We start from the raw sequence: 12331 nt of genomic DNA, 5'->3' as shown, positions 1-12331 counted from the left end.
TTTTCACAACAACCCATATGGCGAAAACTTCGGCCGTGAAAACAGAGGCGTGTTGTGGCAATCGAATCCCCACACCCACGTGTTCTTTCGTTTTGGAGCGATCAGCGTAATATTGCACGTTATTTTTATATTTCTCCTGAAGTTCACGGAATTCTTGTGTAATGTGTTCGCGTGGGGTGTCTTTCTTCTTTAAATGTGAAGAAACTCTTTGACACCAACTTGAACAGCTAGATACAAACTTGAGTCACTGGGTACGTGCCAGTATATGTGTGCCGTTTGCTCTTCAGTGAACATTCTTCATGCCAGCTTGAGTAACTAGGTACAATAAAATTCTGTTGTTATATACCCGCTTAATAAGCGATTCCGGTTTAAATAAAGTCGCAATGAATGCCCCGTCCTGTTGCCATTGAACCTGATGTATTAGCTAATCGCTTAAGTCATAGTTGCTTAACGCATGCCAAACTGTTAGGGCATAGAATTTGCTTCATTTTTTCGTGCATACAAGCGTGGAATTGGCGAAATGTTGTGCGCGCAGACCATACATAGCAAAATTGCGGCACGCGGACCTTTTCCGGATTGCAGTCGCCACCGATAGGGACGTCAAAACGTGGTAACCGTGAAGTGTTTCCCGCTCCCATAGCTCGTAATGCTTATACGTCGTCGTCATGGATGATGACGTGGGTGATTGCCCATCCCTATCCTACCATCCGACGCAGCTAGTGTGCTGACCGTCATGAGGGCAATCGCAGAGAAGTGGGGCCTGTTGGAGAAACTGGCTCGCAGCCTTCTTGAGTTTAAGGATGCCGTTGTCATTGCAAGGCTGCCATGGCATCAAGTGAAAATCAGATTTTTTTTTTGCTGTCTGCTCACTAGTAAAACTTCTCTGTGTGTGTGTTTTAGATAAAATCAACACATTTCTTTGGCTGGTAAGCCTAAAAGCACTCATCTGCCATTGTTGGTTAATTAGTACAGTCAAACTTCGATATAACAAAATTCTCAATATAACAAAGTGTGTTTGCATGCGATTTCAATCTAACGAAATTTCACTTTCGCAGCAGAGGAATGCCAGACCATAATGGCCGGCGCTTTCTACGATAGCATTGTCCCTGTGTGGGCTGCGCTATCAGCCCTGGAGGTGGAATGCACATGAAAGCATGGCTGACGTCGCTTAATTTGTGCTGCCAGTGTGAAGGCAGACATGGCATAAAACTATCATTCGTCTCCCAACTCCTAAATTCATCAAAATGAATCGCTTTCTCATTCAGATTTGCTATTTGAAATTGCCCGATAAAGAAAATTCTGCAGCCTCTTTCCGTGTAAAAAAAAATCAGTGACTTTACTTCTTTACATAAACGGTTGAATTTCAGTACAACAAAATTTCGATATAAAGAAGCAAATTGCCGATTTTACCTACTGCGTTATGTCAAGGTTTAACTATGCATTGCTTAGTGCATGCTTGATCCACATTCTTCCACCAACTACGTACTAACGAGGTCTTACTGTATGTGCCACTGGTAATGTACCGCTCTACAATGACGAAAAAGATCCCTTAAATTTCTCCGACGCTGTTAACTATGCATTGCTTAGTGCATGCTTGATCCACATTCTTCCACCAACTACGTACTAACGAGGTCTTACTGTATGTGCCACTGGTAATGTACCGCTCTACAATGACGAAAAAGATCCCTTAAATTTCTCCGACGCTGAGCGGTCCCGAACCCACATCGCAAGGGTTCCTCAAAGGCAGCAACCCGGCACGTTAGCAGGCTGCGCCACAAATGCGCCTGGTATATGCCACTTTCAATGAATGCTTTTCTCGCCAACGCTTTAGCAAGTTGTATCATGAAGGCACTGAGTATGTGTTGCTCTTCAATGAACCTGTTGCGAACTTATATCACTGAGTACTGTGCCACTGAGTGCATGGCAGGCGAGGCAGCGATTCTCACCATTCGCAGACACCAGTGCGCCACACTTCTCGTCTCGAGGCCATGTGCACACTCCTTGGAAGTGCCACTACATGACGCAGCACGTCCGTAAAGAAGGGCAAGAAAGGAGCCTGGTTGCCGCATAACGCGTTTCTCACAGTTTGCACACACCAGCGTGACATGCGTTTCAGAGGCTACATGCAGGCTTTGTGGCTGCGGTGCTAGTTATTAGGGAAGCATGAAGAGGAGTCCCACCGCAGGACACGCCTCACAGACAACTCATTTTGACGGTGGCAGTATGTTGTGTCAATAGATTGATTCAATGCTAATGCATTAACATTGACAGTCATTGGGAGTTGGTTTCCATCACTTTTTTTAATATCATTCTGCTGAGCAAAAATATTGGGTTAGATTCCAAAAATATAAATGCAGATCTTACCATTTTTTTCTTTTTTGCTTACGATTTCTGTTCATAAATGGCGTAATGCTTTTCCTCTGGCTCTGCTCTTTCTCTTCTAATCTTGAACAGGATGGCTGATTCCAGGAATGATAACAGTTACACAGGTGCTTGCAAACGGTACTGCTCTTGTAGCACTTAAACTACGTTGCTAACAAGGAAGGGAAAACAAAGATGTAGCTGGTTAAGTCACTGCAAGACTTGTGAACTGCCTTTTAATAAGTGTAATGTTACTAGTCCAGGCCACAGATTACCGCAATAGATTGCTGCAATCTGTCACACTGCAAGGAGGTTATGTGGTGAATCACATTGTTCGCTTTCACAAGAAGTCGCTAAACTTGGCTCAGAAAGTGTAATCTATCCAGTGTAACCTCACAGGCCCCCTTGAAGTTTTGCTGCATACTATCTGTGCAGGAAGATTGCGGGCATGGTAAGCCGCTGGGACCGAGCATACTTCTACACCCTTGGATGCCACCTCATGCACATTCCACGGGGGGAGGTGAGTTTCCCTTGGGCAACACTTTTGATGCACACGTACGTAACGCGCACACATGCATGCAGACACACACGTAAACTACTGCACATCATACATGTGTGGTATCTCTTCACTCTGTGCCTAGAGCGTTGGCAGCGCTGTAATGGAGATCGACCGGGGTAGCGTCGCGCATGCCCTGGACGAAGACCGCCGCAACGTCTTCCAGATCAGCAACGGCAAAAAGTAGGTCCACGTCCGTGCCACTCTTCCCTTTGCAACTCTTTCTTGTGACCTCTCAAATTCAGTTCACTTCAGTTTCAATTTCATTTTCGTCGTCTTACAGTATGCAGTGCAAATCATTGTTGCTAACAGCTGAGATAGATGGATTCATAGAGAACTTATCTGAAAAATCTGCAGGTCTTAATGAGAAATATGTAAACAAATTTGATCTCTTTTGCTCAAAGTTCACTTAATCCGACATACTAGTGCTTTTTATAAATGCCTAGTATTTTTCGCAACTGAATCAGCAAAGTGGTAGATGCTGAAACCGTTTTTCAAGATAATTTGAATGCCGGTTGGGGGTTTACGTAATGGCTAAAAATGCACTATATGGCTTGACGGCAATGATGCAAAGTAATAGGAGACCCTCCGACTGACAAGTCTGCAACTGCACCCTGTATCTGAAGTATGCGCAGGCATGCAATGCCTATCTTGGCATCATTGGCATTGCGTCGAGCTTTTCTGATGTATTGTGGCATGTTGTAGTGGTGCAATCATTTTGTGCGTATTTCAGTTTTATTGTTTTTTTCTCATAGCAAATGTGTGCTGCCTCGCTGTGCAAGTGTAGTAGTGTGTTTGTGTTGACTCTGGCTGAAATAAAATTAGCTGAAAGGTTGTGCTAGTCCATGTCTCAGCCCTCTTGTTTTTGTCTGTTTTTCGCAGTATCTTTTTCCTAAGCATTACGAACCAACTAGCCCGACAGAAAGCTTTATTTCATTTTGTGTACCGTAGGTCGGTGGTGCTTCAGGCATTGAGTGAGCCAGAACGGGATGAGTGGATCACCACAGTGATGAATGTTGCTGCCGAATGCTACCCGGGTGGCAGATCACACTCTGTTCCCAAGGAGGCACCAACAGCCAAGGTATGGAGGGCCGCAGTCGTGAATTCTTTGCCCTGTGGGACGACATTATGGTGGAAAAAGATTCTGCAGCTCTGGGGAAGTTGGGGGACTGGCAGAATCTCATCTAAATTAAATGAATCGCTTAGGAAACATAACCAGGGTGTCTACCAACCGGGAAAACCGGGAATTCTCAGGGAATTTGAACAGTCTGGAAAAACTCAGGAAAAACTCAGGGAATATTTTGTGCTTCCATCAGGGAAAATTAGCTGTAACTTTATTGAAAGGGAACGAAAGTCGTGTTAATGCTGGCTCCAGTAACAGAGGAATCGCAACGAATCGTCATTGACGCCGTGTCATCGGCACGATGTATTGCCAGAGTAGTTAACGACCGATTTTCTAGACGCCCGATTTTTCGGACATGCCCGATAATTTGCACAGTTTTGCGGCACCACCACGTACTCCATATAGTCAATGTATATTGCCCTGACTGCAGGTCTGAAATGGCATTAATCAAAGCCGCCACCGCCGCTATTTTGATTATCTCGCCGCCTCGAACCGGCACTCTCGCAGGCAGATCCGCTGGCAGCCGTAACCACCACCGCGGCAACGTTAGGCCTAGCTGCTTCTACGTTCGCTATTAAGCTTCTTGCCGTGCGGTGCCGTGTTTTTCATTGAAAGAATTCGCCGAGGTTGGCACCGACTCCGCCTTTGTAATCCTCGCGATTGGCTTTGAAACTCGCAGAGCACAGCGCGTTGCGTAATGCCAGTCTCCGAAAGAGCTTCGCCTCAGTACACTAGCGTTAGGCGGTGAAGCATAACAAGCGTGGGAAGGGGGCAATTGTCACGGGACATAGTATGTATTCCTTAATTACACATGCGTGCACCCCGTCTCCTGTCACAGTACAAGCCCTGATATGCCTAATAAGCGTACTGGCAGGCCTTCAGAGCTTTTTCAGACTTGCCTGTGGTAATTTTAGCCTTTAAAGGCAGTTAAAGACATTCATTAATTTTTTTCAGACTGCCCTTTTTTTTCTTTTTTTTTTTGCGGCCCCTCGGAAATCCGAAAAATCAAATGTTGACTGTACAACTGACCAAGAGGATGCTTCAGATGATCCATGTGGTGAAAGCGTGGTAGAAGGATGAGAACAGAAAGGAGCGACGCACTGAGGAATTAATGGGAAAGGAATTGCCGGCGCCTTTTTGAAGGAGCTTGAGCTAAAAAAACTAAGTGTTGGCTGACGCTGAGACACAGGTGTCCCTCATCCAAACCAAAATAAATTGTTTAAGCAGTGAAACCCAACACTGAGATGTTGTGTACGGGCTGAGAGTATGTCACGACAGTTGAGGTTGACTTCCCAGCTGCTGAGAGAGAACCTTAGTTGTGACAAAGTTCAGGACTTCATACATGTGAGCTTGCTATCAGTTGATCGAAATAGCTGATATTAAAAAAATATTTACTTATGTATGCATCTCCTTTTCATTCGTATTTGAAAATGTTCGACTCAATTTGGAATGGGCTTTACCATTTCTTTCTCTGTGCATTTTACTAACACCTTCCTTCTGTTTTCTTTTTAAATAAAATAGATATTACTCCTTACTATTCAAACTGGATTAAGTCTGTTTTTTTGTTTCAGCATGCTTACTAGAGAGTGACAGCATCGGGCAACGTGGTGTCAGCCTGTCTTCACATAAAACAAAGTTCTGGCTCATTCAGGGAATTTCGCAAAGGTGCTCAGGGAAAACCTGGAAAACTCGGGGAATTTGGAAATGTCAACTTGGTAGACACCCTGATAACAGTTGCTGATCAAAATAAAATAATTATAGATGACCTCAGACCGTTCCTGTTCCCCCTTCATAATGAACAGTGCTTCCATGTGGGCGCCTAAACATAGTTCCTTTGTAATTTCTTGCAAGGGGCGATTCTTTGTTTTTTATTTTTTCACTCAACAACTCTTGTAGCACTTATGCAGTGGCACCAGTGTTTGTTGTTAGGAGAAGTTGTATGCGCTATCACATCGAAATGAAGTACAATTACTAGAGCACAAACTAGATGACGCATTCCCCTTTCCCTTTTTGTTTGTGTGTGGGACGCTGGTGCCATACATTCACAGGTGCCTTGCTTTTGAAGCTGGACCATACCTAGCTCCTGGTTATGCCATGATCACATCACACAATTTCAAGCTGTTACATGCACAAAGCACTGCACTTTAATTTTAATGTTTGCATTTCCTTTTGGCATTGTAATGCACCTATTGTGCACCTTTTTTAAAAGCGTTTCTTATAGCGTGGAACCTAGGCGCAAAGAAACAAACTGCAAACAAACCGTTAGCTGGCCATTATTTTATGTTTGCGAATATATTGCCAATTTTCGTTCTGTGTTGTGTCAAATATGAACCTTGACTGCTGGGTTTACGGTAGATAACCTGCCCCCCCCCCCAAATGCACTTGCATATGGAGTGAGCCGGTCAAGGGGCTTGCAGCAGCTAGGTTGTATGAGCACCACTGAACTAGAGCAACAGATGAAGGACACTAGGTTTCTGCTGAAAGACAACTGAAGAAATTATACGTACTTACTGGGACAGAAAGAGAGTGGTGTGTTGTTGGACTATTTTTCAGCATTCCTACATTTACCTATGCCAACCTGTCTCGTACCCACAACGCAGACGGAGAGAACACCGTCGCTACCCAATGCAGCAGCACCCGGTTCTATGCCTGCTGCTGCTGCTCAGAGTCAAGAACGGTAAGTGTCAAGTCGCATAACTGCAGAGTGGTCAGTGTAATGCCTTGAACTTAATTTTGAGAAGTACAGCATGACATTTTTAAACTTTTCATATCTTGCTTTAAATGAAAGTCCTCGAAACCCTAGAGAATAATATTGGCAAGCTTGAGAGTGTCCTGAACAATTTACTACAATTGCTCTTGTACAACAGTTTCAGTTTAATTTCCCAGGAAATGTGTGTGTGTCGGGATGTCACGACTCATAATGTGGTCTCATGTGAGCAGAACATCACGGCGTCTTGGCACTTGCTTTGGCTAGCTCATTTGTCTGGTATGCTGCTACTCGTTGCATGGCTCAATGTAGCAGCATACCAGATGACCAAGCAAGCCGGAGCAAGTGCCAAAATGTCGCAGTGTTCCGCTCCCTCCACAGTCCTTCTCTCCACCGCGCACCACTCTCCACATTGCCCCTTCACAATCTCACCACTGCAGCATCGAAACACACCCCACTACCCCACTCCACAAAAAAAGCCTTGCTTTAAAAAAATGTGGAAATAAACCCGAGGGCTTAGTTTTCAGTGCATGGTGCACAACCCAAGCACGTCAAATACGGTAAACCCTCATTTATTCGAACTACAATATATCGAAATATTGGTTAACTCAAAACCTTTTCCGGGCTCAGTGTCCACGTATATTTCACGTCTCATCTCGAAATTATTTTGCACTGCTGAAGCATTATCTAGAAATCTTGAGTGTGAAAATGTCAGAAAAAAAGGTTGCTACCCAAACGGTTTCCATGCTTTGTGTGCCACTGCAATATCGCCAAAAAGTGACAGGGCTGCAAAGTTTGTAGCAAATTCCACTTGATTCTGTGCCACCCTTATCTCCTTTACTCTACGCCGCTCCTCTACACTGCCGGCATAAGTGTTGTTCACAAGCACACCGGCATTCCCGCACGGATGTTGTGCAGAGATTGCTAGCATATGCTGCAAGCTCTACTGATACACTTTAATTAAGGCGGAATGTCACTGTAACCCAACTGAGCCACTTTCACGATAAATTCACTTTGCTAGGCTTTGGACACCTCAATGCCTAAATGCAAGAGCATTTGCTTGGCTCTTTGCGAGGATCCATCAAACTTAACAGCATACGGTTTAGTTTCGTTTTGTTGTGACCTACTGTGGATGTCTTAGTGGCTATGGCTTTCTGTTGTTGAGCATGCAATCACGGGACCGATTCCTAGCTGCAACGGCCACATTCCGGCTAGGGCGGACTGTGAAAATGCTATTGCACTTATACATACTTAAGTGCACGTGAAAAAAACCCTGTGTCATTGATGTTAACCTGCAGATACACCCCCCCCCTCCTTCCCCTTGTCCTCATGGCATCCCTCATGGCCTATTTGTTGGTTTGGAATGTAAAAACGCGTACTTTGATTTTGTTTGATGTTCCTGCTGCTGTCTATGCAGGAAAACAGCACGGCCAAGGCCAGTGACGCAACAGGACATGAAGGAACTGGCAAACACGCCCATTCAGTTCGACATGTTCTCCCCATCCGAGGACAAGGTTTCGTCTGGGCACTCGCCAAAAGATGGACCTGCTGTGTGCGTACGAGAAAAATCTTCATTCTGCTTCTTGTTGAAATGCTGTGTGTTGAATGTCGGCCATTTGTAGCAAGAAATGTGTCGGTGGTGTGTTGTCTCACATTTATGTCTATGCTGCTCAGGGAAAACGCCCAGTCCACTTGCATTAACTGGAGTACTGGACAAGCTAAAACTCTCCAATATTGGTGGTTTACATTCACTGACAATTTTGTCTTGCAGTTTGTTCTGCTTTCCTACGGCAGTAGGTAAAAACTATTGATTGAATGTGTTCGTTGAACCATAATGACAAAAAATAGCGCAACACACGAAGGACAAAAAAGGATCTCAACACGAGCACAGACACGAGCACACCTGTGCTTGTGCCGGATTCACAATGTTCTTCGGCAGTATGAAATACAGCAGCTCGGCCCCCATTTTGCACTTCTAAGTTGGAACTACGTAGGTAATAGACGGCACAAGGGTTCAAAAGGCGACAGGATGTGTGGGCTGGAGGGGTCAGTATTTTTTTCTATACATAGGTGTGGGACAAAACAATTCTCCTTTCAGTTCTCTTCTCTTAATTCTCCCTAATCGTTCTTTGGCTTCATTATGTGTTGACTTCATATGGCTATCATTAAAGGCCAACTGCAACAAAATTTCGGACTGCATGAAAAGCCTAGTTTAAGATGATGTACATGTAGAAAAGACTCCGCGCAAACTTTCACATTTGAAGTAGAAGTGTGGCAAAAAGCTTGCAAGAAATAGCCATTCTTGATACCAACACTGAAAAAAATACCGCCGCTGTGCGAATATTCGAAACTTTCGAATAACAAATCAAGTACAGCTCAGACCACTTATAACGTAACCGCTTAGAGTGCAGGACCAGATATAATGCGGTCTCTTCTGACTCCCGTTTATCTTCCCGTAGAAATCAATGTACAAGCATACTGCCTGTAGTGAAACCACACGAGATGAAATAGTGGTTATAATGTGGTTACCGGAAAATCCCGCAGACAAGCGATGCAGGTGTGCCGGCCAAGGGTATGGCGAGGAGCGGGACGCAGAGGAGGAGGAGGAGATGCAGCGCAAGCAAACAAACAGGGAATGGAGAGAAGAAAATATCACAGTTTCGTCATAAGGGCAAAGCAATGAATGTGATAGCAGCATGTTAGAAATAATACACGAAGTGTAAGAAAACTCGTAGCTGTAGTGATACTTTCAATTGAAGTAAACGTAAGCTGACTAAGTAAAAATACTGTTGTGCTAGCGGTCCTCTGTTTGAATCCTGCCACCGTACAGTTTCATTTATGTTTATTAATTAAAACCAGCATCTTTCTTAGCGACTTACCACCACATTTCTGTATCGGGTATGTTTCAAACCTCTTTCCTAGGCCGATCTCGGAGGTAATGTAAGCCACACCAATAAAATTACATGATTTTCAGGTCAGACCTCAGTTATTGTTGAACACTTCTAATATTTAAATCTGGGAAGATTTAAGACAAACGGCATGTGCTGTCAGTGTTTTGTTTCATGGCATTAGTTTGTAGGCTGCCACTGAGGAATAATTTTGTCAAGAAGGTAAGACCTGGCATGAGCAACTTTAGTGATAGAATGGTGTGGCAGTATAACCCACATATACTGTATGTCATATAGCATGGCATGGCTTATGTCATACATTTGCTCGACTATATACGGAACCTCACGGCGACGTCAAAAATACGCTTGGAGTGTCCATGTAATTCGTATCGCAATAAAAAAATATGAGGCGGCAGTATGCTGACACGGCGCGAACACCGTAGTTACCCAGGTGATGGAGAAGAAGTCTTTTGCTCTGTCGGCTTGTCAGCGGCAAACGTTCCACACCAAATATATGCACCTTGCTGTTCTTTTGCTCTTCACTTTGTGTGTGGAAAGTAAATATAGTTGGGGACTAATATTTTTGGACACAGACAGGGTTTAAAAAGATGTCTGAATTATCGGGCAGGCCATAAAAACCATTTTCAGCGGTAAAGTCAATTTTCTTTTTCTTTTTTTTGCAATTCCAGCACTAAGAAAAAATCGGTTAACACCACAAGTGCACTTCACATTTGCTTGTTGCAATGCGCATCATCACGAAGTGCAGACGCAACGAAAGACTGCAGAAATGCAACGTAGCAGCTGCGAAAACACAAAGCGAGGAGCTAATCAATGAGATTCCACTTTAGTCACAAAACAACACGAAGCACACTCTGTTGCTCAGGGAATCAGACCGTTTCGGCTAGACTGCCCTCATTTGCACTCACTAATGAGGCCTGAGTACACGAATAAACTTATTCGCTACAAATGCTCCGTTTGGGCTTTTAAAAAGCAACACTTCATTACTTGCTAATTTTGCTATGTAATGGCAGAAACTTGCTAACTGTGAAAATACTAGGATGTGTAGATTTATTTTTCCTAATGTGAAAACAACTTCTCATTATTCAAAAGCTATTCAGAATGTATTTGATACTTTCTCATTTTGATTTGACTCTGGCACTATTCAATTTGTATTTGATTCAGTCTCTGAAATTACTGTTCACGTACCCTTATCATTTTCATGCAAATAGGATGATAACTAGCTCACCATTTCTCCTCAACGCTTTGTCTTCTTCATCTGGTGCAGGCGAATCAACCCTTTTGACCAATGCGGTTCTTCTATCACAATGGAGTCGGCCAAGGATGCGTCGTGCTCCTTCTGGGAGGCCTTCACCGTGCGATTCCTCGGCTCCATGCAAGTGCCCTGTGACAGAGGTGTGTGGGGGCAGGGCATCTGGCAGGCTGCTGCAGAAACCGAAGCTGTGTCATTTTATGTCTCAAGCTGTGCTCAGAACGCCCAGCTCGTCGCAGCTGGCCTGGCTTTATCAGAAGATTGAACCTTGGCTCTCTGTGGTCTCAGTGTCAGTCGGGAGAAACCGTGGCCGAGTCCAAGTGCCCTCTCCTCCATAGTGGCTTCCTGACCCTTGGGAGCCTCGAGAGCCTCGCATGGCTTCACAAAAAGTGGTTGATATTTCTTTGCATCATTTGCCAGGTATCTTGTGCCGAAATCTCATGTACAGGTGTGGCATATCGCAGCACATCTTGTTTGACATCTAGGGTGCGATCTTGTACGCGTTCCAAAATAGAACGGAGGTGGTCCGTTCCACCGAGCCGCACACGGTTGGTCAGTTTGAACGGTGAAGAACGCCATGACGTCAATTGTGAAGTGATATCTGCTGTCAATCATTCCGTGTTGTCTGCTATTGGTCAAACGCAATGGAACGGACCGCCGATTTCGCGACGGAAAGAACGGACCGCCTCCGTTCGAGTTTGGAACGCGTACAAGATCGCACCCCTACAACAGCATCTGTAGCTAAGTGGTACAAACCATTTAATACTAAGGGTGTGCGAGTACCCAAATATCACCAAACCAAATTGAATAGCGAGTGTTCACACAATTCGATTCGCTAATGAAATATCTACTGTTAAATTTTCCAAATATTCAGTATATTCGATTCGTGCAGCACCACATGTCGCTTGAGCACTGCGGAGCCCTTCTTGGTCAATGCCACCCAGGCAAGCGTTTCACTTTGTTTTCGGCGCAAAAGGATCACCGAGAGTGCCACAGATACGTCGCTGTGAGCACTCTCCCAAGTTGACCCGATGCCCATCTCAGTCGGTACAAAGTTCATCCGGGTCGTCAGGACCACTCAAAATGATAATGCGATGTGGACAGAGGGAATGGCAACATAGGCAGCGCATATTTTAACTGCAAAAGCTTGTGCAAAGATCGGGCCGATTAGGCGTCGATAGTCGCGCAGATCATTTTGTACACGCGGTGACAAAGTTCCTGCCATTTCAGCAGCCATCAGTCTAAACGTCGCGCGTAATTTTGGGACCAATCACTGATGAGACATCCATATGAGCATATTAGCGGCAAGCATTCCGTGATGGTTTGCTGCCCATTACCACATTGGCCAGCGATGAATTTTGGTCACGACCATGCTGCCTAGGCAAGTAGGCCTAATCAGCGCTGCTGCATGAGGCGTCGGCAATTA

General features: G+C 44.7%; 1 protein-coding gene and 1 long non-coding RNA gene across 3 annotated transcripts in view; one reads left to right on the top strand and one right to left on the bottom strand.

Annotated features, from left to right (window-relative positions):
* The window catches only part of LOC139059911 (uncharacterized), a 33788-nt gene extending 22777 nt beyond the window's left edge, over nt 1-11011 (bottom strand). Inside the window, exon 1 of the long non-coding RNA XR_011514493.1 lies at nt 10882-11011. This is a non-coding gene — a long non-coding RNA (uncharacterized lncRNA). The remainder of the gene's footprint in view (nt 1-10881) is intronic.
* The window catches only part of LOC139059909 (DCC-interacting protein 13-alpha-like), a 55711-nt gene that overhangs the window by 24310 nt on the left and 19070 nt on the right, over nt 1-12331 (top strand). For both annotated transcript variants that reach the window (XM_070538468.1, XM_070538467.1), the window contains exons 10-15: nt 2797-2881; nt 3003-3100; nt 3869-3998; nt 6641-6717; nt 8165-8299; nt 10921-11048. In XM_070538468.1, the coding sequence (XP_070394569.1) occupies nt 2797-2881; nt 3003-3100; nt 3869-3998; nt 6641-6717; nt 8165-8299; nt 10921-11048 (653 nt within the window). The remainder of the gene's footprint in view (nt 1-2796; nt 2882-3002; nt 3101-3868; nt 3999-6640; nt 6718-8164; nt 8300-10920; nt 11049-12331) is intronic.

Source organism: Dermacentor albipictus, chromosome 5 (assembly GCF_038994185.2).
Source record: "Dermacentor albipictus isolate Rhodes 1998 colony chromosome 5, USDA_Dalb.pri_finalv2, whole genome shotgun sequence".
NCBI classification, from domain to species: Eukaryota; Metazoa; Arthropoda; class Arachnida; order Ixodida; family Ixodidae; genus Dermacentor; species Dermacentor albipictus.
The sequence above is the reverse complement of the archived record's forward strand: the minus strand, read 5'-3'. Positions and strand labels throughout refer to the sequence as shown.